This window comes from Patella vulgata, chromosome 5 (genome assembly GCF_932274485.2).
Source record: "Patella vulgata chromosome 5, xgPatVulg1.2, whole genome shotgun sequence".
Classification (NCBI taxonomy): domain Eukaryota; kingdom Metazoa; phylum Mollusca; class Gastropoda; family Patellidae; genus Patella; species Patella vulgata.
Genome location: NC_065883.2, coordinates 58,006,871 through 58,032,635, shown reverse-complemented (window position 1 = coordinate 58,032,635; position 25,765 = coordinate 58,006,871). Strand labels below are relative to the sequence as shown.

The 25,765-nt window shown below is 34.0% G+C and overlaps 1 protein-coding gene across 1 annotated transcript; it reads left to right on the top strand.

The window, feature by feature from the left end:
* Nucleotides 1-390: 390 nt before the first annotated feature.
* LOC126820774 (motor neuron and pancreas homeobox 1) lies at nt 391-25,507 on the top strand. Its single transcript, XM_050548893.2, has 3 exons — nt 391-1,480; nt 16,162-16,316; nt 24,277-25,507. The coding sequence occupies exons 1-3, from the start codon at nt 1,009-1,011 to the stop codon at nt 24,625-24,627; spliced, it is 978 nt and encodes a 325-aa protein (XP_050404850.1). The 5' UTR covers nt 391-1,008; the 3' UTR covers nt 24,628-25,507.
* Nucleotides 25,508-25,765: the final 258 nt, after the last annotated feature.

Here is a 25,765-nt window from a genome sequence, read left to right as displayed (position 1 = left end):
CTAACATGTTTTCGATAAAACTTTGTGCCAAAACTTATTTTTTCTGTGAACCCGCTACCCAGGTGTTCTTGGTGCCATTTCTAAAGAAGTTAAAGAAAAAAATGTGCGATTTTTCGGATTTCAATTACCGGCCTCGTAGTGCGTGCCCTGAACAATGGCGATGCCAACAAAAAGGAGCTCCAATCTATTTCCTATCTTGTGCATTTATTACTAATAGTGTGTAATTACGGGCGAATACGTGTTAATTTGGTTTCTCGAGTCCACCTATCAATATCCCCTACCCCCTCTTATCTCTTGTTGAAAGTATTGTGACACTAATTTTAACTACTGCTTACAAATCGTGCTTCTGATAACGGTCGCCGCTAAGTTCACTTCCTTTTCGATCAGCAAGAAGCTCGCGGCTCGGGCTAATTCCTAATCACTCCACAACCTACAGGAAAGGCAAGACTAGAAAAGTAAACTTAGACTCAGAGCTGATTAATGGAATTAAGGATATTAGAGAAATTAATAATTGTTTGACGAAGGAAGGGGTCCGAGGAACAAAACTGTTAAAATCGATGATTGTGGAGATCATGGTGTTATTTGAGATAGAAATTGGCGAAGTAAAATTTTTAGGACAAATGAGCAACTATTGTCGAATGGAAGATTTGCTATGACCGTGTGCGACATCTGATCTAAAGTTGATTTTTGGGCTATTTGTCAACAATGATCTGCTTCAATCACTGAATGCAACGTCTTGAGCTGCCACGCGCTATTCTAAGATACAGCGAATATTTACACAAGATAGCCAATCCCAGTCGAGATTCTAATTATGCCGCTAGAAATAATGTGAGGGGCGCTTTTCTCTTTGAGTAACCTATTGTTATTATCATCCTTACACTCTACACTTTAAGATTTGAGACGGTGCAATCTGGCCACGAGTTATAATCACTGATGCTTTAAAAATCTCACAATTTAAACACGTGTTTTTATATAGTTGTATTGGATTCATCACCACAGAGATTCATCATGGAAGGCAACAAATCTTTTAGTATCGAAGCCCTGTTATCAAAGGGAACTACCAAAACACCTGCCCAGGAACGTCACCCGATGTCATCACCCAGGGGCTGTTCTCCCCGACCCTCATCCTCGGGGTCAAGTCATCCAGGAACACACAGTCCAGATTCCAGTTTGTCTCCAACTGGGATGGGATTGTCACCTAATAGTTTTATACCGCGCCCAGGACTTTTAAATTTACAGCACCCATCTATGTTACAGTCGGTGAGCATGGGCATGCATGGAATATTCCCAGGACACCCTCTGTATACTTATGGGGGACAGAACTGCTCCCCGTCCCCAGTTCCTCTATTGTCGAACAGTGCTTTTCATACTCCGGCCGAACAAGCTTTTAAATTAGCTCAACTTCAAGGACTGAATTATGCAGAATGGTTGGCAAGGTCTGGCATGTACATGTCTAGAGTTGTGGATTATCCAGGAAATTGTAAGTATTATCATTCAATTGTTTTTGTAATGTTGATTGTGGTATTACGTGTTTCAAGTTAAGTTTAGAACGATCTTGGTTTTTATATCTTTATATTTTTAGATACTTAAGTACATTTTATTTTAGTTTTGTTTTTTAATTTTATTAATGGAGAAAATGTTATTTATGTGTCTTATTAATATTATTTTTATTTCTTTTTGTTTGCTTTTTTCACTTTATTCAAATAATAAATTTCTATTAATTTTATAAAGTAAAAAGTACCTTTATCTTGATTTTTTAGAACACCTTTTACTTGAATTTGTTTTAATCATAACACAGAAAGCATGTATATCATATTTTAATTTATGGTGTTTGAATGTGTTATATTTTATAGTGTTCTGGGTTATTGTAATAATAGTGTCGTGGACAAAATAATTTTAGTCTTCTTTATAGTTTTCTTAATGCATAGAATATTACTGGATATGGACACATCTGTCATGAAAACAGTGCCACTGATTAAATATCGATTTAGGGATATGGATACTTTTAATTAGTATCAATATAATTTCTATTGGTGCATCATCGCATTAATTAAAATGAAATACACATTAAGTACATTTTATTTTAGTTTTGTTTTTTAATTTTATTAATGGAGAAAATGTTATTTATGTGTCTTATTAATATTATTTTTATTTCTTTTTGTTTGCTTTTTTCACTTTATTCAAATAATAAATTTCTATTAATTTTATAAAGTAAAAAGTACCTTTATCTTGATTTTTTAGAACACCTTTTACTTGAATTTGTTTTAATCATAACACAGAAAGCATGTATATCATATTTTAATTTATGGTGTTTGAATGTGTTATATTTTATAGTGTTCTGGGTTATTGTAATAATAGTGTCGTGGACAAAATAATTTTAGTCTTCTTTATAGTTTTCTTAATGCATAGAATATTACTGGATATGGACACATCTGTCATGAAAACAGTGCCACTGATTAAATATCGATTTAGGGATATGGATACTTTTAATTAGTATCAATATAATTTCTATTGGTGCATCATCGCATTAATTAAAATGAAATACACATTTTAAAAAATATTTTCATGTGTGTTTATTTTATTTTTATTTTGATAACCATTCACCGTCGCATTTGTAGGTGAATAAAATATTTTTAATTTCAGTGGTTGTTTTCGTTCAATTCTGAAATTCTATTAACTGCTATTCTTTCCACTATTTATTTATTTGTTTCATTTTGTATTTTAAACTATCAATATATTTAATTTCCTTGAATGTGTAACCTGTCACACATTGACCATATAAAATATAAATGCCGGCGTTTAATTTCATAATACATACAAATCATTACAGTTTCGTTTGGGGAAAACAAGCAATAAAATTGTCAAATTATAAATCTTCTAATCGAGAGAAAAAAAATATTCAATGAATTTCTGTTAACATAAATAGTGACGCATTAATATTTTATAGATGCACTTGTGAAATCATAAATTATTATTTTTAGGGTTATCGATAGACACTCATTACATGCTTGTGTTTACGCTAGAACACAAATGGCTAAAACTATTGACATTTACAAATAATCTAACAAATACGTGGTTGTAAGTAATGGGTTACATACTTTACATGATAAATTTTAAGATATTATATATATGTAAAATAAAGAAGTAGATATTACAAATAAAAATATTTATAATACTCTAAATATAATGATAGTACATTATATCCTATATGATTAACTATTTGTTTAATGAAATATCTTTAATATAAAAAGATCAAATGAATTCAGGGTTTATTTATTTTCTTTCAAAACAGCAACAGCAGGAACAACAACAACAACAACAAAAACAAACAAACAACCAACATACAAACAGAAATAACCCCAACAAAATACAACAATAATGATCAAACCATTTATGCTCAACTCATTTTTGGAATTTATAAAGAAAAATATCCCCAATCCAAAAATTAATACAAAAAGTAATTTATTTATTAAAGGAAAATAAATAATACTAATAAGCAAAATTCAGGAAACAATAAAATTTCTTTTTAAATATAGATTTAAGATATTAAACAAACGGTTGTGGGGTCATGGAAAATTTTCAAATGAAAAAAAAACGCCCCCCCCCCCCCCCAAATAAAAAGAAAAAAAAAAGAAATTGAAAGGAGGATTACGATTAGGGTATTCATAATATTTTATCACTCCCACTCAATCTAACGTAGACGACACCAGTTTTATATGCGGATGTGTTTTCATTTGCAATTTTTGGGTTAAAAGGGAACATAAGGGGGGCAAGAATGGACTTTCAAATGACAAAAATCCGCCCCCCCCCCCCAAAAAAAAAAGAAATTTAAAGAAGGATTACGATTAGGTTATTCATAATATTTTTTCACTCCCACTCAATCTAACGTAGACGACACCAGTTTTATATGCGGATGTGTTTTCATTTGCATTTTTGGGTTAAAAGGGAACATAAGGAGGGCAAGAATGGACTTGACTACACTGATGTCGGAAGATAACCGACAAATGTTTGTTTTTTATTTGTATATATGCACGTAGACACACGATTTGTTTGTTATTGAGATGAGTGACATTTTCTGTAATGCTAATAGGCATGATACTGTTTCTGTAAACATTTTGCAAATAAAACTAATTGAAAGGTAAAGGGGGAGAGATTAGTCATGTATATTAGTTCTATTAGTAGTTGTGAAGAAGCACTTGGAACTATTAATCCGATAACCTTCTGCTAGACGGTGGACGTCTCTAAGGGTTAAAGGGCAATCTCGTCATTATTGACTAATATCCCCAACTACTCTTTAGTTGATCACTAGCAACTAATTAACAAGGTTTTGCATTAATGACCCCATATTTTCATCAAATTACTTGCCCATAAAACGGTCGTTGAAAAGAACGATGTCTTGACAATAATAAAGGATAAAGCGACGATTAATCGTGCCATTGTGCCTATTCGTCGATTAGACGGTCCCTTAATGTGTAACAGTAGATTCATTAGAGCACATTTCCATATCTTTGAAAAGACTTAAAGTATTTTGTCGGTGAAATGAGAAAGACTTGAATATGGTCACAATCTGTTCTCTATATAACGATGTGTTATTAACGAAGATGTATGCGTTATATATACCATGTAGAAATATCCTAACAGAAAATAAAACATGCCACAGTTTTACATAATATAAGTGACTTTTCAAAAACTAACCTGCCATTTACAATTACATCGTTTGCTCGCAAAGAAAGACTTGACAATCCTGATAATTAAAGATGAACAAATCTCGATAATTAAACAAAAGCAATGTGCAAATAGTGATTTCTTTGTGTATTAAAATTGACATGATGCATTTGTTTGACTTCCGTTTTAATTTCATATTTTACAATTCACATTTGTTTTGACTTTCTATTCTTTATTTAGCTTTCTATTTACATTTATACTTATTTCTATTTAAACATACATTATGCAAGAGCTAAATCTGCCTATTGGAGGTCTTTCTTTAGGCCTGATCTAAATTATTAATTAGACATTAATCAACCCCCGATGTCATGGCTAGCCTGCGATATTTACTGGATTAGGATCCGATTTGCTGCTCAACTTTCATTCATGATTAAATCATGAAATGGGTTTGAATCCGATCTGCTGCTCAACGCTCACTGATGATTAAACCAAAAGATTGGATAATCGAGACTATGTTTTTTATCGTACCGACTTTAATAATTATGATCAAGGCTAGGCCGAAAATTCAATCGCTAAATTCTCGTTTCAGAGTGGATCAATTTGACTGAAATTTTCAGCAAATACCCTATCTAGTTTTTAACTATTATAGTGGGAACTGCCAGCTCTTTATCTAGTCTCACATAATGTATCTTTTAGTATTGTCAAGTGAATATGGCATATTTCTATACAACATTCAATTATTGGATAATTATAAGAATTTCCAAAGGTTTAAATTACTGCAGACAAGACACTGATTTTCAACGTCTTTTAAGACTTTATCCTTCGACTGAAATGGGAAATGGGGGTTGAAAAAAATGGAGTTTAAGATATGCTGTATGTGGTATAATAAAAATTCATAACTAAATTTTGGGGTCATCAACTGATCATCCATGGGGTTATGAACTGATCATAAATGTAGATTGCAATCTGTAATCCAACGTGGTTTTCATCCATGTGTGAAGAAATATTTTTGTTAAGTCGTCTATCTGACGCGGGACTCGGTTGATCTTCGTCTATATCGAAACAGTACACATATCTATTTCTCCGCTGGTGCCGAAATTTAAAAATACCCCACTGAACAATTTCTGTTATAAAGTAAGAGTCCACAATTTATTGAATCTGTTTCAGGAAGCGATAAGAAAGTTAAAGAAAAAGAACCTACTGAAGAATTTTTTTTCAAAATGAATTATGTTTAGAGTTTACACATCAACTGATATTCATTGTAAAATCAATGAGGGTGCGCTATTAATTCTAACTCTAAATTTTATTGTGGGAAAGAGGTCAATAAATATTAGTTATTATATGACTTATATATTTTCATTGATGTTGTGTAAACATAGCCTTCACAGTAAACATACCTATAAATTTTATAAATGGCCCCCTTATCTTTTCAAATATACATCTCATAAGGATCATAATATATATAATAAACTATTTATTGTTCATATAATGAGTTCGTGAACACCTGTATACCCACCTTTTAATTCAATAGTGTGATTTATCAATTTAAAAGCACTTAAATATTCCATATCAGCCCCGATGACCAGTCAACAATTATTCGTATCATAATCGGACTTAATTCTCTTTAAGATATCTTCGCCGCGTTTTTGTTACATCTAGACCTTCGTCATGAAAAGCCCTTAAGACCCTGTTTCTCCCTCACACATACGTTATAAGAGGCGGCGGCTTAAGAGATGTCTTTGTCTCTTGAATATGCCAATAGCAGATTAAAGGATCGCTTGAAGTGGTGCTTATCTATCAGTCGTTTACAGCTTGCTCTCCTATCTACAGGTGTTTGAAAAAAGCTTATTTATTATCATTCATAAATTAAACGCTAATTACCAATTAATCCACGTAAATGAAAATACTAAAAAATTTCAGTATATTAAATCCCAGTTAAAGCAGGGTTATTGAAACTGGTTCATACTATCATTCATAAATTAAACATTAATCACCAGTCAATCCAAGTGAATGAAAATTATTTCAGTATATTAACCCACAGTTATTTTAAAATAGGGATATTGAAATAGGTTCTATATTATCATTCATAAATTAAACCTTAATCATTCATAAATTGTAACTAAGCAGCATTAAAACTATTCAATATTTTAAAGTTGTATCCACATTAGCTACACGCTTTTTTATACTATATATTATATCACTAAAACTAATCATCAATTAATTCCCATATTAAAAATAATTTTTCGTTTTATTTATTTAGATCCATAATTAATCAATTCAGCTAACTGCAATATAATTCTAAGATTTTGAAAATATATTCGGCTAAAATTTATAATATTATACTCGTTGGTTTGAAGTTGATTTTATTAAGAAAGGAATTAACTCTGTGTATAAAATCATGTAATCAAATTGATAATTAACCAATTACGGATTCATAAAGACAAAGTGAATAAATCTGAAAAAGTATTAAGTAACATTTTGGCGTTTGTTCGGTAAAATCGACACTCTTAAGTAAAATATTGTAATTTTAATGTGTCTTATAATTAACTTTTGACCTTCTGTGACATGTCTCTTCAAACATTTAAATCACGGCTGGAGACTTAGTTTAAACTTATATATCTTAGTTGAAATATGTTTTGTAAGCCACAGGTGTTCTGATAAATTATATTATGTTATTATTCACAAATGATACGCCCTTTACGTTAAAGGTATATATTATATTAATTTTCAACCTTAACGGCAAAGGAATTATTGTATCAATTTTAAACCGATAATTAATATAATCTCTACAAATTGTACAACGAAGTCCAATATTGCCACTCGCAGAGTTCGAGAGGGGTTGGGCGTGTGATGTGACGTCTTGTTTTAGTATTTGGAATATTGTAAAAGAAACTGATATATTTTCAATGTATTGCATAAATACTTTTCGAGATTGACATGTATCTTTTACCTAATGCTGTCTTTGGAATACTTTATTATTATCAAAAGTATATACATTTCAATTAAATTGTTACGAATTGTTACATAAAATTAAAATACGTGGACACTGTTAAAAATCATTGTCATAATAACACTACAGCACACCAAATACAAATTAGGAAAGCAAAGAAACTACACTTAAAATGCAAATGTGAAAGTGAATAAAGCAGTTAGCTGCGTGAACTTGTAAACTGACAATTAAAGTTTTTAAAGTACCAAAAGGTCATGTCAGACAATAAGATATTGAACCAACTACTCCTGTATGCTCGAGTCTATGCATTGAGCAGATTGGGCCCTTCATGCCTTGAATCTCCAGTGTGGAAGCGGACGTGAATCAACGCCAATTTGCCCTGTGTCACATGGTTTACTTTTCATTGTAGGCTGTACTTAAAAAAACCCAAAAAACAACAGATCTTTGCTACGTCTAATGCAGAGCCAGTCTACCCATATCCGAAATCAAAGAAAGGGACTGCCTCATTTAACTTACTGGCCATTTAAAACTTTTATCAAAATTTGGATTAAGCTTATGTTTATTTATATCCTTCGATACTCCCCCAATATAGTAACATGCGAAATTACTTCTGTTCTGGAGCCTTTTTCGGCTAGAAATCAACAAATAATAATTTAAAAACACGATAAAAAATTATATCCAAGTACAAATTATCAGACCTTAAAATTTGTTTCTTCAGCAGAAAATAAATGCAAACGTCTTACTTTTACAGTTTTGTACTTAACGGCATCTTTGATTGATAACTATCCGATCTGGATTTCGTTATTTACATTCAAGAATTTGCGCTTTATGGTTGTCGGAATATTTCATCCAGGAGTTCCGTTACCCTGAACTGGATTTCTAATTTGATCAGAAATGAAATAAGCAGAAGCTAAATCAAAATCGAATCCGGATTCAGATTCAGATAGGATTGGATTTGCTTCAATCAATTTTTTATTGGTTTTGAATTTCTCAAGTTTAGCGCTTTAAAATTATCTTTACTGTATTTATTCGAAAGCTGACTATAACCAAGATATTTGACTTTTAATATTTTTGTAAAGTGCTACCGCAACTAAAGTTATAGCTGTGCATTCAGCCTAAAGTATTCATTCAAATTTAATGTGCACAACGTTTTATCCTTCAGGGGGTATAACTCGATTGTTGACATTTTGAAATATATTTAGCGTCTGTTTTCACCCTACACCGACATCGCAGACAATTTTGACATACTTCTTCCTTGGTTGACATATTTCCATGGACTGTAAATTAATTTATTATCCAAATATATGTGATATCTATTCATCTCATCTAGTGTCGCTTGTGTTATTTTATCAAACTAAATGAAAATGTAATATAATTAATATTTTGCATTCATATTAGTACTTTCTAATTATAAGAATTTTAAAACTGGTGTATATTTAAAGTAGCATCGATGTTGTTTATACATAAAGCAAATCATATTCCATTTTTGCAGTGTGTAAAACATATTATAGCCATCTAACTGTATATTACGAACCCATGCATTTCTCAAATACATAGTTTGGAATATCAATTTATTATATAAGATGACAATTAAAAAATGTTTATTTACAGCGACCGATGACATAGGGAGATAAAGAAGGGATAGTGTTCGAGAGAGAGAGGGGGCTGTTTTTAACAGAGAGCTTCTTTTAAAAAAAAGTAATTGACATGTATTGTATTCTTAACAGATAGTAAGGCTGATTTATGATGATAAAATATTCTGGGTTGCATAATCTTAAAATATTATTTTCTTTTGCTACGATTCTTGAATATTGAAGTAATTAGAGTTAATAAATATTGAAAACTGTGTCGATCTAAAACTGAAGCCTAAATACTGATTGATTTTTAATATAATACTACATGAATGTAAGTAACAATAACCGTTTCTGGGACGGACCAGGAGTCACACATTAGCGAGAGATGTCGTGCATGTCCTAGCACTGTCACAAAATGATGCTTTGAGAAATAGGGTAGCATTTGTTGGACATAATGTTAAGGTATTTAAAGGAACGCAGAGTTGTATTGTGTGGCCACAAGAACATAATATTAAAAATATAGAAGTACATTCAACATAAAAAAATAGACTGTCTGAACAAATGTTAATTTCAGACCTAACATTAAACAGAAAATGCGAATTATAATCATAACTTAACGTAATGTATATATTATATTGTTGAATACCAACCTTGTAGGTTGCACACAAATATGTATTATTTCATAGAAATTATGTTCTATTTTTTAATATACATTCAAATCGAATCTAGAAAAATAAACAAGAAAATCTCACCAAACTTTTCGTTCTCTTCATTAAAGTAGGATATAAAATTTGAATCATACATGTATATTGTGATTTTAAAATGTTACCGTAATGCTATTTTTTTTTAATAATTAGGCAATTTTTCAACATTTCTAAAATGTATGATATTTATTTTGAAACAACTACAAAAAATATAACTATTCATGTTTAATTGATTATTCAAGGATTGTTTTTTTTTAAAGAAAAAAAGAAAATAAATTGTATATGTATTTCTTATCATAAATACAATAATAAAAATTGACATCTGTTGACCGAGGGCTCTAACCATGTAAATTTCAATACATCATTTAAAGACGGATGACATTATACATATTATTTTTTTTATTAGTATGGGGATTTTGAAATAGATTTAAAATGAGGTTCTGGTAATTAATTATCATGCACTATAATAATAATCGTATATGGTTATTGAAGAAGATCTGAATAAAGTATCTTTAAAGTACAATTCAGCAATTTAATTGTACTTAGGACATAATATTGAGACTAACATATGCTAGTGATATTAAAGATAGTTATGTCCAGCGCACACTACAGGTTAGAATTTTAGAATTAGCCCCTCCTATGTACTTTGCGTAGCGTGTTTAGTGGACTTCAAGTTTGCAAAATATATGGCGGGCGAGAAATGCGAAAACACTGCAGCCAGTAAAAGACATTAAAGCTAAAGTGTGCATGGGACCCCTGGTAACATGCGTTACCTTGCCCATGAAAAAGTAAATCCAAACGTGGCAGCTATATGAAAATTTACCAAGAAGTCTTCAGATCCTATTTAGACATCGTGAGTCCCGGGCTAAGTTGTTTCGATATAAAAACGAAATTCTGCACCACCACCATCCCTGGAATCAGAATTTCAACGCTTTAACATGGAAAATAAGGGGTGGAAATAGGATGTTGAAAGGCTTTCAGAACAGGTTATTGATTGCCAATCTCCTACTGCACTGAAAAAGCTTGTACTACCTGAAGAACTAGAAATCCATCTTTACCAACTCTACTGAAAATTACCATTGATAAGAAGAAACCCGGCTTGAAAACTTTTATAGTTTCATTTTAACCAGAAATTGTTCATGGCTCTAGTGTCCAAACCAATCGCTCAGCGAAATATCCCCATTCCGATGAAAGACCATGTTTTTGGAGAAATGCAGAAATGAAATGAAATGAAATGGGGTTTAACGTCCTACTGCTGTGGCCTACTCTTATATCGAATTCCAACTGTCAAGGGATCTTTTACTTGCACGCCAATGTGTACACGGGACCTCGGTTTGTCGTCCCATCCGAACGACTAGACAGATGTCCTTGTCAGGCCCTCCGTCCTGCATCACTGAAAAGGGGGAACCACGCCGGAAAATCTGGATGAACTTTCTCGGCCAATGCAGGGATCGTACACCCGACCTCCAGGCTAGCGAGTCAGCGTCTTATCCACTTAGCCACCGCGATCCCCTGGAGAAATACAGACCAAAAATGTTACTGTTCCTCTTTCAGTACAAACAATTTTTAAAATGGTAAATATATGACAAATTTATGGGATGGGTAGATGTTGAGAAAAAATAGGTTAAAAGCTCCATCTTCATAATCTTTGGCAGGTATACACGATTCTTGAGTTCAATTATAGTCTTTGTTACAAACTTAACAATGTTTGACTTTTCTTAAAAGAAATTAGTGTCGTAAAATGAGTTATTTGTTTCGTTTTGGATGAGTTTAAATATGGCTCTATTTTGTATCAGAGTGGTTTTGTTATTGACATAGAAGAGAGTTGACAATGAGAGAGGGCTCATATCGAGTCATCCCCTTGTGTTTAACAAGTGTGACAAGGCGAGACTTACACGTGGTCGGTATTTTTCTCCTCAATTGTCGCCTTGTTTCAACAGGTAAACCTCCCCAATATTTCAACATTGTCGTGTGCTGGGCATACATAGCTTTCTGATGGGCGGCCATGTCTGTTGACCCGCTGTGTATGCGCAAACCAAACTACATACGGGGACGTTTAAATAGCTTAATGAAAGAACATTGTCAGTGTTACAGCGAGGAATTCCCATTTAAAAACACACAAAGTGGAACAAAATGTTTCTCGATTGAGTGTCAATTGTTGTGTGTTGGTGCAGCATTTGTTTAAGCAGGTCACTAATTGGAAGGTATTTGAGTCATGATGTAATCAGCCAGATGCGCAGGTGATGCGGTGTCATCAACATTAAATACGAGGCTATCCTAACCAGCATCTTGTTTTAAAACAATAAATATTAGTATTATCCCACAGTAACAGCTATAATAAGCTCTTGTATTAAACCTCAAAATTGCATCGTCTACAAATACGATGTAAGAGATTGTGTCAGTAAAAGAGTTGAACCGAGCGTCTTAAATTGATGTTCAGGTTAGAAAAATGGTTACACTATGGAAAAAATATCAAATTTTAAAATTGAAAATCATGGCCAATTATAATAACTAGTTTGTTCTATATACCTTTAAATGCTTTATAAGTAGACAATTATATGATTCATGTGAGACAAGCAGTTAAAACTTAATTATTTTCCTGAAAACTTAACAGTAACTCACTGTTTTGACCCCAACCAAATTTGTAACATTCACGTGTAACAAGTGAAGTGAATCAAACACTAGTGTCACTCGAGTGTTACCCTAATCTCAGCCCATGGAACTTTTCCTATTTTTAACACGGGTTCCAATAGGGCAGTACGTCTACCCCCTAGGGGTTAACACTTTAGCGAGGTCAAAAGTAAGATGTAACTTGGTATCTGATTTTCATAAAATGTTATTTTTTCGCCTAATATCATGATTCAATATTAAAAATCCTTAAAAATTTATACAAAACACCACACAAAATCTGGGAGTTCTTTGGGTCAATTCTTTAGAAATAAGTGAAGAAATTATCGAAGCAGGATAAACGGAAGCCGTGTTTGAATTTGTTTCTGGTTGTTGTCTGGAGATTCTACCTTGTAATTTTATCCACAATTGAACGAAAATAAAGCTGTAATTATCTCCCCTTTGGCTTACGCTTTATTTGAGGTCAAAACTATTTAAAGCAATACTACTTTTGACCTCATCCATTCTGTTTGAATGGAAATCCAATTCAATTCTGGACGAAAATTTAAACGCAATTTATTGATAATTAATTAAATTTGCAGATTCGTGGTTGTGCGGACAAAAGAATTTGTAAAAGAGACTGAAGTAAAACTAAACCGTGTTTGTTTTTCTTGAAATTATAACAACTTTTCTTTCGGTCCAATATTGCTTTAACCTCAGATAATAAAATTCAAAAATCATATGACCTCTTGCTCTTGGATGATTTTAATTGAAATGAAACACGATACAACTAAACAAAAAATAGTCCTTTTTAATATTTCATGCCTTTTTGAAGTTTCAATTTTTAATTTCTGAATTACGCAATGGTATTAATTTCTGCTTCATTAGTTTTAATTAAACGAAAGTTAACCAGCGATAATGGCTATTTGTGAGATATAGTAGGATGCTGCACGTTCTGGTCTGTCTCAATACGTTAGGAACATTGCATAGACCCAAGAGAGAGGTAATTGTGTGAGAAGTTGATTAGCACGACTGTACCCCCGGCCAGCTGCATCTCAGCAACTCATCAACCAATGTCAACAACTCCAATCATCATAGCCAGATTAAACCGGCATTTTTCCTTCAAAAAGATCGCAATTTGCTAATTTAATTTTCAATTTGGCTGCTATTAGGCAAACTACTGTGTGATTCCGTGCTACATTTACTGGCGATTTGTATTCAAGCAGTTCCCTAGCGAGTGCCGGGCTAGATTAATGTGATTAGCATCTGAAAGCATAGAGACTCAAAAGAGATCGCAACTCTATCAAATAAATGGCCGTCTGAATAACGCATGGTTCCCCGCTGAAAGCGAACAAGAGAAAATTTGTCTGATGTGCTTTTGGCACAAGTTGATGAGGTAAATTAGCGAATTGAGCTCGCCCCGATGCGACCGAATTTCACCGATACAGCAAATTAAACTGCGTGCTTTATTAGTTGAATGGTATTGTAGATGGACACGCGATGCCAATTTTTACCCATTAGACCAATCCATTTGACTCGCCTTCGCCGATCTAATTTCGCTCTTTACCCAATTCTATTCACTCCAGCCCATCAACTCGTCATATAGGTTTCCTCTTTAATCCAATAGACTAACCCTCCCCTGATCGAGCGGGGTTTTCAATTTCTTCCTCTATTCATTGATATCGCGATCCCGACAAACGGTATCCACAAACTCTAATAACAACATCTTTCAGCTTCATCGATTTTATAAAGCCATAATCGTTTTTCGCCAAACTCACAAATTTTCTAGTCGCGTCTGTAAATCGGTGATTTCTTATTAGTGTCGGGCGTTTAAAAGCCAACTTATTTAAAAGGTCTGCCGTTTAGGCCGCTGTAGGCCGATAATCGAAGATTTCTTCAAACAAACACTTGTTTCGTGAATTGACCGTCGAGGCAATTTGCCTGATTAGGGCGCTCTTGGCAGCCTGAACTTTACCGATCTTCTGGCAGAATGCTTTGTACGCGAGGCGATAATTGATTAAACGTTGCCTTCTAACGGCACTTAAACACATAAGTAAATGAAATGGTCACCATGAATCAAATGAATATAGCGCTATTACTGCCTTGACGCGAGCTTGGGGAGTGAAGCATTTCATTTAATTCCCCGCTTTCGATAAATATAGGCGAATTAATACTGTATTTGACAGGCTATTGCCAACATCAATTGCCGCCTGCCCGCCGGAAAATAAATACTCTCCTTTATCAACAAAGCGAGTAATCGAGCGAAAAATTGCTCTTACGCGCGGAAAACATCTTATCGAATGTTAAGCTAATAGTCTATTTTCTGAGATGATTTGTATTCGTATAAATGGTTTCAGCAATCTTATAATAAGATGTCATCGAGTCGAAAATGATATTAAGTCATTAGTGAACATAAAGATATAACGTGATTAAATTAGTTTGGGCTGGCGGAGGGCCTCAAGAGAATAGAACACCAGCCGCTAGCCACCTAATTTTACGCTCAATAGAGAAATTTCTTTATATTGATGTTAAGGCGTGAAGTTTTTACAATGATTAAATGGACCCGGGAACCTCTCACATCCTATCCTGAATGTGTCATGAAGTATCTGCAATGAATTAATCATAGCATTCCGGGATGTGGACTAAATCAGTGTTAAGTGGCGTAAAATAATTGAGTAATAGCTTTCACGATTTACAGATCAGGGGAATTTCACGCACAGACTGTTTATAAGGATGGTGTTTTAAAAAATCCGGCGCCTTCGCAGATCCCATAACCGTCCCGAAGACGTCAGGGAATTGACCATTTTATTCTTTTTGCGGCTTTTGGTTGATCTCTTCAAACAATGATATTAGTTGCAATGCTAAATAAAATCTTTTCTTTAATAATTTTATGACACCATATTATATGATACTACTTTATCAATTAATAAATTAATATGGTAGTGTTGTCAATATTGGAGATCAGACAATAAAAGTAAAAGGAGGAGATCCCAGTTCCAGACATCATGTCTTTTCCATACAAGAAAATCAGCACGTTATTAGAATTATCGTGTTCAATACCATCTTGTGTAATGATTAAGTTGACGATTCATAACGATTTACGTTTTAAATAGAGTGATTTATATTGATATGAAACTTACATTTCATATAATCCAGCGAATGTGTTCATTATTCTGAAATGGTGGTCTAACACCATAATACGGAATTAGATAAAACCCATATTAAAACTAAATCGCAATGTAAATTTTACTGATACGTTATTTAATACATTCTTAAAGGCCACTTTGCTAAACTGTAAATCTTATGAATTACAAACCAAGCAATTTAGTGATTTGATTGCATTTTAATTAGGGTTGTATAAATTTCAGACAATTAAATATGCAAGAGAACTTGATTATTCCCATCTCCTTCCTCCACTCCCCGACATTTTGAAAGAGCACACGACGTGGACACGTGTGTGATTTTCGTTTCTTCGGGGTACAATCTCGGGTGACATTATAAACCGTACATTGTCAGATTCAGGTTACAATTAGTCGAGATAGTTCAATGTATTCGCTCTATGCCCCAAAAACGTTTTGATTTTCGAAAACGTCATTTTCCCTGCTGTCACTTGAGTGACCCCAAAGGAAGCTTAATAATTATTTTTTGTTTGTGTTTTTAGGTGGAGGAGGTGTAGTTGGTAAATCACGTCGACCTAGAACCGCTTTCACATCACAACAACTACTAGAGTTAGAACGACAATTTAAAATGAATAAATATCTCTCAAGACCTAAAAGATTTGAAGTCGCCACAACTTTGATGCTTACAGAGACACAGGTAAGGAGCAATCAAATAAATATTATGCTTATTAATTAGTCCTAAAATCATATTATCGTCAAAAAATAATCAATAACAATTCATGCAGTTAACATTGTCCGATTATTTTTTTTTTTAATCAAATCCTTCCTTGTGACCACCTACAATGTGAAAAAAAAAAACCCAACCCAACAATTATTAGCTTAATCATGCCTATTCGATTGAAAATTTAAAAATGTCAATTTATTCAAGAAACCCTAGTTAACAACTAGAGAATTGCTAGGTTACAAATACAATTTAAATCTAATTTTTGATACGCCAGACAAAATTATATAAATAGTTATAAAACTGAGCTTCCAGCTAGAAAACACAACTTTTAACCAACGGGGATATAAAATGTTATTCAAAATTTCAAAAACACAACGTGAGGTTTGGGGTTACTGCATTAAGGGAGACAGCAATGATGATGCTTCATCAGACTGATATGATATATTTTGATAAAAATAATAATATTACGTCATCGAGAGAACGCCAACAACAATAATCTTAAAAATGAAATGAAATGAAATGGAGTTTAACGTCCTACTGTTCTGCTCCTAACCTGGGCTAATGAAGACGGGCATACGCCATACAGTGTGCTATGAGGGAAATTTTGCCCGGACAGCGGCACTACGGCCTACTCTTATATCGAATTCCAACTGCCAAGGGATCTTTTACGTGCACGCCAATGTGTACACGGGACCTCGGTTTTTCGTCCCATCCGAACGACTAGACAGCTTTCCTTGTCAGCCCCTCCGTCCTGCATCACTGACAAGGGAGAACCACGCCGGAAAATCTGGATGAACTTTCTCGGCCAATGCAGGGATCGAACACCCGACCTCCAGGCTAGCGAGCTAGCGTCTTACCCACTTAGCCACGTGATCCCCACAATAATCTTAAACCAAGCTTTGTAAAAATAATAATAGTACTACTTTATTAATACAAAGCCAGCAACAATGATCTTAAACCAAGTTTTGTAAAAATAATATTAGTTCGTCAATAAAAAGCCAATAACAATGGCCAACAACAATAATCTTAAACCAAAGTTTAATTCTGTTCAAAACAATAAAAGACCAGTAAACATTCCAACCGTGATTATTACATCTATTTGCGACCACGTGGTTGTAAAAGAAAGGTAAATTTATTCAAACATTAAGACTGGGTACAATAGACCGAACCTCTTTATAAACGATAACAAACCCTTGGTAACTATTCCATTCAAATGTTTAATTTAAGCGATTATTTGGGTAGGAATCATTGAAAGAGATCGGTTGAAAAATGAAATGTTTGCGAGGATTTCAGAAAGTTCGCGTTGAAACAAGCCTAGTCTCTACTCCAGGACATAATAGGCCAATAAGCGCGTGTAAATGGTGCTTGAAATGTTACAAGGGTCTGGTTGGCAATGGCGAGAAGTCACGTCCACGGTCTTCTAGGTTTAAACAACAAATACTAGCCACTTAAAAGACAACATCAACTAATGTTACAAAGCATCTATTGTCTCCCTTTCTTTCATATCGGTGGTAAAGGCATGAAGGCACGCGCCTCGAGCACAGAGAACCCCTTGCTTGATCCCAACTAAAATGGCGTCGGGCCCACATGCAAGGACCTTCTTGTAATTTTTCAAATTTGCCACTAGCTGGCACGAGTTGCAATTGAGGACAGTGTAATGTCGGAGCAAACATGACGTGTCATTAACGGGATAATGTTCGTTTTCAATCGTTTACCTTGCTAATATAACCTGACCTTCCCTTGGCCCAAACCGACACCTTGGTCAGCGTGTCAGCCATTCTTTAACAATGGCCCCCTTATACCCTCTCATCAGTTATGTATGACAGTTATGAACAATATGCAAATACATCGATTTGCTCAAACATGATCGTCCTCGTTGGAGTTTTCACGGCGATGAAATGTGAATTTACTCGGATAGAATGCTAAATATTCAACAAAGAGTCGTCTTTTCTCTTTTATTTGATTGCCATATTTGGCAAAATATGATTTTATTGACGAATCTGTAAACAAAGTCTTGAGTACAAACCGCTGTCACGGAAGTTGACAAATATAACTAAATAGAAGAAAATATTATTGTGTGATAAAGTCAAATGTATTGTTAATGAAATATGTGCACAAACTTTATTGAGCTTGTGAATTTGTTCATAAATATTTCATAATCTAGAAAAAGCGGACTAATATTCGTGGTCTCCTTTGTTTCCGAAACCAAACTAAAAATTATCAAACCTTAGTAAAAAAAAAAAAAAAAAAAAATAAAAAAAAAATAACATATTTTGATGTTTTACTAAATCTTACTTTTAGTTAATAGCAAATTTCAAGACAAAATAGGTGTTAAACATGAATGAATGAATAAATGAAATGGGCTTTTAACGTCCTACTTTTCTGCACCAACCGGGTAAATGAAGACGGACATACGCTATACAGTGTCCTATGGAGAAAATGTTGCCCAGACAGCAATTGAATTCCAACAGTCAACGGTAACGCCTAAACACTGTTCCTTGCCAAGCCCTCCGTCCTGCACCACTGACAAGGGGAAACCACAATAGAACATTCCGGGTCCTTCCGGGAACTTTCTCGGTCACCAACAGGAACGAACCCGGCACCTGCTAGTTATTAAACCCGCACCTTACTCACTGTGATACATTATGGCTCCGATGTTGAATTGAAGCCTTTGCAGAGAATTTCATTTTTGAAAATAAAAATCAAAACAATGTCGATAAACTTTTTTTTATATTATGGAAATAAAAAAGGAGCTAGTTTTCTCACAAAAAATGTTATATTTTCCCTACAGACTAAAGTGACATTTAAATACCGTTATCACGAGTTAATATACCATGCAAGCCAAATAAATTCCAGTAAATTTTTATAAACGTCTACGTTTAAATCGATCTAATCTCTGCATCTCACGCCTTTAAAGAAGTTTAATCAGCTATCTGAAGCAACTTATCTTTTCGTCAATGTCATAAGCGACTAAACATGTCCATTAGCAAACTGATTACTTTTACGCACCAGTTAACGAATAATCTCGCGTGATTACCGTTTAACCACACGCCCTCCTTTTATCAATCAAATAGAGTTTGATTAAAAAGGTGTCAATTTCGTTAAGATGAAAGTTTCAAGAGCTTATTAATTGAAGCTAACGCATCTTTATGTTCCTGGACCTGTGTCATCCTTCAGCAGTCACACAGAAGCCTCCGCTCTCATCTACTGATGTATTGAGCGCTCAAAACAATCTTTAGTCGATTTCAAGTTTAAGACTTTTAAGGAACTTTGTATAAATATATACCCTTTAACAAATGAGGAATTAATCAAAATAATTCTTTTCAAAATAAATCGAATATGAACGCTTTCTTAACTAACATGACAGTCACTATAACCCAGATTAAAAGGCAAATATAGAAATGAAATTGGGTTTTAACGTCCTACTGTTCTGCTCCTACTGGGCTAATGAAGACGGGCATATGCCATACAGTATGCTATGAGGGGCATTTTGCCCGGAGAGTGGCGCTATGGCTTTCTCTTATATCGAATTCCAACTGCCAAGGGATCTTTTACGTGCACGCCAATGTGTACACGTGGCTTCGGTTTTCGTCCCATCTGAACGATTATACGTTGTCTCTTGCCATGCCCCCAGTCCTGCACTACTGACAAGGGAAAACCACGCTGGAAAATCCCGTTCAACCTTTTCAACTAACGCGAGGATTGAACACGGCACCTACAGGTTAGCGAGCCAACGTTCTTACTCACTGACAAAATGCTATAGAATGCAGTTACTATGACTCTCTTGTCATCATTAGGTGGTTTATTAACGTCTACTCAACACAAAGTAGGCCATTTCGGATCTAACAATGGTACAACCAGATGAGCCGAATGAACCCCATTTAGACAGGTGGCCCTACTTGTTTGGGATCTAACAAACCATACAACTTGACTCAATGACAGACCTTATATGATTCGAAGCGTTAGACCATTCGATAATTTGATTGTGGTGTAGTGTAATGTCTCGGTGATTAGATTTTAACAAGTTTAGCTGTTTTAGAGCCACGTCTCGATAATTTAGTTGTTAACTATTTGCATTTTTGTCAAGAAGTCATTATAGAATGTACACGCTCTGGTGAAATGTATACCCCATAAGTTGGAGTTTTAGATATATTGCTGCACTGATAATTGAAAAATTAAAATCATCACTTTTATTTCAAAATTTAATATTACATTTGTGGTTTGTGTCCATATTGAGTAACATATCCATTATGGTTATGGGTAGGGGAACCGCGGTGACTCAATGAGTATACGACACTGGCACGCAAACCTGGAAGTTCAGGCCGGGTTCGTTCCAGGTGTGGGCTGCGAAAGTTTTCCGTTGTCAATGTCAGTATTTCAAGATGGAGGGCCTCGCAAGGAACGGCACCAAACCGTTCAGATGCGACGACAACTGAGATCTCGTGTACACTTGTTGTGCACGTAAAAGAACCCCTGACTGTTGGAATTCGAAATAAGAGTATATGCCGTGGTATTGCTCATTGCACACTGCATGGCGTATGTCCGTTTTCATTAGTTCGAATGGGGCAGAAAAGTAAGACTTTAAACCCCATATCATTTCATTGCGGGGAGTTCCTTAAATCTCCGATCTCAAATTTATGATATTAACCCTCGCAAATATATAAAGTACAGTTGGTTTCGAGCACTAAAGAACGATCTGTGCAATCTACTCCGTTTATCATTGGCTCATTTTCCCTAGCTACTTGAAAATCCACATCAAAGAGAAATTAATGAAAATGATAAGAAGACATCACCTTGGTGATTACACAATATATATGTGGGGATGTCCTGATATATACGTTTCTCTATCCACATGTATCTATATAGACAAACAGATTTTAATACACCAATCTACAACGTGTGATCGTTCTTATCAACGACAAGTCCTTCTTAACAACTTAATTTGCTTGTTGAAATATAGATTAATTATAGCCGAAAAACAACCCCCCATAAATGGTGCGATTTATCGACGTAGATTATCACTTAAGTTAATATGTTGACAACGGCTTTGTGCTGATGACACGGTAGACAAATCAAGCTTACCCATTTACCAGTAACATAGGGGTGAAAAGTACGGGTATCTTGGTGAAGGCACGAAAACTCGCGGTAGCTGAACCGCCTCCATTACGTGCGACACACACCTGGGTACTATAGCGAACAGACTCCAGAATTTATAGATAAAAAGACCGTTCGCTTATCGCTAGACTGTCACCATTAACAAATATCGGGCAAAATGCACACAATTAACAATAAATCGCTCCTAAATACGCCATAGGGTATTATCTATAAGCCGTGATTAAATATAGGTTACAATGCCTGATCTGTGTTTCGATGATACCCCATGGTCATGGTGTTTGTATGGAGCTTTAAAGAGTCAACCCAGCATTGCTACGGTACAAAAAGGCTACCAAACTATCATACCTGCTGCGTAAAACAATGATAATATCAAAATGATGTCTTTGTCGAAGAGGTAGATTTAGATTGGTTCAATATTGTCACAACATACCACTGTGCCTATATTTTCTACACTCAAAGACAAATCAGCTCATATTTGGCTTTATTAGGCTTAACCAGCTCAGCATCAACTCGTTTCAATTTAAATAGGTATTAGTTTTGGGGTTCTTTTCGTGTGTTTTGGTTTACTTTTAAAGAAAGGCGCCCTTTTTTGATAACTCGTATAGTCAATGGTTGTTTTGGTTGCCACAAGTCAAGACAGCACAAGAGTGTTTTTTTTTGTGATTGACCAACGTCACGGGCAGTGACTGGGGTGTTTTTGAAATATGCGCGGCAATGGAATGTCTGGATTTGGAAATAAAGCTGAAATTGCATTTAGATTTCAGTAGACAATTTGGACAAACTAAAGATAGCGAGACACACCCGACCAATTTGGATTTACGACAGATACATAATAGTGTGTACATATTTTTCAAATTTCGGTTATGCTAGGACATGCACGTTTTATGCAGACGTGATAACCGTCCAAATTTCTGAGGCGGGGTTATTTAATTGAACTTTCCGTTTCACATCTATCCGTAGTATCTCATCGTAATTATGATTGTCATTCATGGGTCAGAGTGTAAACCGTTTTAAATATTTTCAAAAAAATGTTATGGAGATTTATGCAACAATTTTTGTGTGTCTAATTTGACCAGTATTAATATGCAATTGACTTTGTAGAACTTTGGAATTCGACAATTTCTTTAATTGCCAACGATAAAATCCTTACAAATTGGTGTATAAACCGTGTAATATTCACGATTTAATTCAATTTACATGACGTTCTACAATATAATTCTTATTAAATCATCGATGCATCATATCTCTGCTATCTTGATAAAAAAAAACAATCTCCATTTTTTGAGCTGAAAATGTGCAATTTCTGCCATATCAACGGCTAATTAAATATAATGAATTGGTGCAAATGGTTGATGATCACAGGAAGACAAAATGAATTCTCTCACCACCGAGATATGATTATGACTGATTTGAAATCCCTTATCTGTGACTTAAGTGATAAATTTCTTGTTATTTGTCATGTTGTATGGAATCTAATGAAGACAAACGGTAACTATTTCACGACCCGATTGATAATTCTTCAGCGATTATCACCAAGACTTATCTTGGCTCTTCATCAAGCGAAATCTGAAATGAGGATGAATGGCTTTATAACGATACTTAATGAACGTATTATTCCTTCAATTGCTTTGTAATGAAGATTTAATGAAAATAAACATTTCCGTTGCTAAAGTTTTAAATGATATAAAACACGATTTGTCGTTTTGTCAATTGGCATCTCGCGTTGGCCCGACAGGATTGAGACCGGTGAAGAATTTATGCTTTGATGTTATCAATATTAATATCATTTTTCACACCCGTTTACAGTTTCATCTGTTTAAACAGGAAAGTCACTGATAATTATCATAATGTAAATAATGTTATCAAAAGATTAAAATAGGATTATCTTTTGTAAAGTGACAATCTTTCAAGTTACTTTGAATAATAGTCCAATTAAAATACTTCATATACCAGTGTAGGCTAGCTGTAAATATAGACTGAGTATCAAAGACAGAAACAAATAATTATAACATACGCGTGTATTATACTAGCAGTAGCACACATTTTAAAGGGTATTAATATTTATTATCCATTCAAGCAATACACAAGCAAACATTTAAAGGGTATTAAAGTTTAAATTCCAAATAAGCAAAAAGACAAATAATTTAGGAACACGTTGATTAACGATGATAAATACGTAGTATTGTAAAGGGAATGTTTCCAATTATTATAGGTCACTGTGTACTAACATAAATTCGGTCTCAGCATTTGCCCATGCAAGATTTTTATCAACATTTTGTAGTTCTTGATTTTATGATGTGCATTCTATCAAAATATTGTCTGTGTCAACTATAATACACCCAAATGCTAAAACTTCAATTTAAGTAAAATGATCTATAGCAGACTTGGGTGAAAATATAAAATTATAAATTTCACTTGATTTTATATGTTGATTATGTTTGTGGGGATGGCAATCTGTCTTCGTTGAACATTTTAGACAACTCTAATGATATGATATAACCGATTTTGTATTCCAAAGTCGTCATAAACTGTAAAAAGTAAATCATATTAGTACACTAATCGACATCTGCTTACTTTTTTTAAAAACAAAAATTGCTCACCCGAACAGCCCTTATCAAACCTTAATGTTGCCTAAATCAGGGAGCTTTAGCTATTTCAAGATAAATATAAATTTGCTAGCCAAATGGAAATATATTCTATGGTACACACGACAAAGTTTATAGTGGTCATATTAAAGAATATGGAAATACATGGATATATTTTTGCGTTGTTTTTTTTTTGATTGATTGCTAAATTAATCTGTAAAATATATTTGCAGGTTAAAATATGGTTCCAGAACAGACGTATGAAATGGAAGAGAAGCAAAAAAGTGGTGAATGATTCCAAGTCAAAGGACGATAAATCTAAATCCGACAGTAAAGAGAGCAAACATTCGGACACAACTGTTAGCGGTGACGATGACCACGAATTCGACGATGCTGATATGTCAGACGACGATGATGACGTTAATTCTCAAAACATTGACGTTACAGATATTACTGACAGCGAGGCAGAAGACAGAGCGCGCGCAATGATATGTTTTCCTCAACGATCTAGTACAGATATGGACCATACAAGTATAGCACAGGAAGTGAACGGGCGGTGCAATATAGTACAAGCGCATGCATGAACGAAAATGTGCGTTTTTCATGAATTATGAAAGTATTACAATGAACAAAATTCGGAGACTATCGTGCGTTGTTTAACACGGGTTTATTTATATTACTAAGAAGCTAGGCTTCTTGTTGACCATGATAGCGGAATAATGACATCAGGAATTTATACGGACGGTTTATAACCAGCAATATATTTTTAAACTGTGGACTTGCCATACTGTACGCTGTAGTTTAGAGATAATTCCGGCCAAAATGCGCCATGATTCGTTTGGATTGGCTCTATTAAAGAAGATTAACATAGGGTGTCACCCAAGTTTGAGATTTGTGAATATTAACCAAGATATAATGTATAGTGAATCATACTGGGTTCGCCTTTAATAGACAATAGGCAACGTTACATGATTTTAGAAAACCTGCGTTCTTCGATTCAAGAAAACTCATTGGAAACTCATTCATTAAACATTCATGGCATTTTAAACTTTTTTCTGTCCAAAAACTGTAGCCATTCCAAAATATCCAGTCAGTGTCACCAAATGCCGCGTTTCTCATTTGTATTTGTGACAGTATTGTAAGTGTGTCTGAACAGAGGAGATGATAAAATGTCCAAACTGGTATAATTAAGTGGATAGCATGTGTAATAACGATAACCTAATTTCGTTTCTTTCCTTTTTAAGGTTGTGTAAAAAAGAGAAATAGCGAAACGAAAAAACAAAAACAAAACAAGAATTGTAATTAAATAGTCTCCCATCTCTAATGTTTTTATACTTCAATATATACAAGCGGATAATTCCATACACCCGTATTTAAATATTTTATCGAATTAAAAAAATAGCAATTTAGCTGAAGAAGGGCAACTTAAACTAAAGCCACCTCGCCTATACATGTATATTTAGAATGATATAACTATAAATTATGAATCTCTGTAAATATGTATATATTTATCAGTCCATATAGACATTGTGCTTATTTATTATAGAAAATGTTGTTATTAATAAAACTTACATATATGTAGTATATTTCTCGAATTATTTATGTTTAAAAAGTATTCTGTAATACACGAGAACTTCTAGGGAGGATTTAGTAGTAAAATAGTGTACCATGTTTAGTGCAAGCTACATAAAATACTAGATCACATCACATAAGGATATAAGA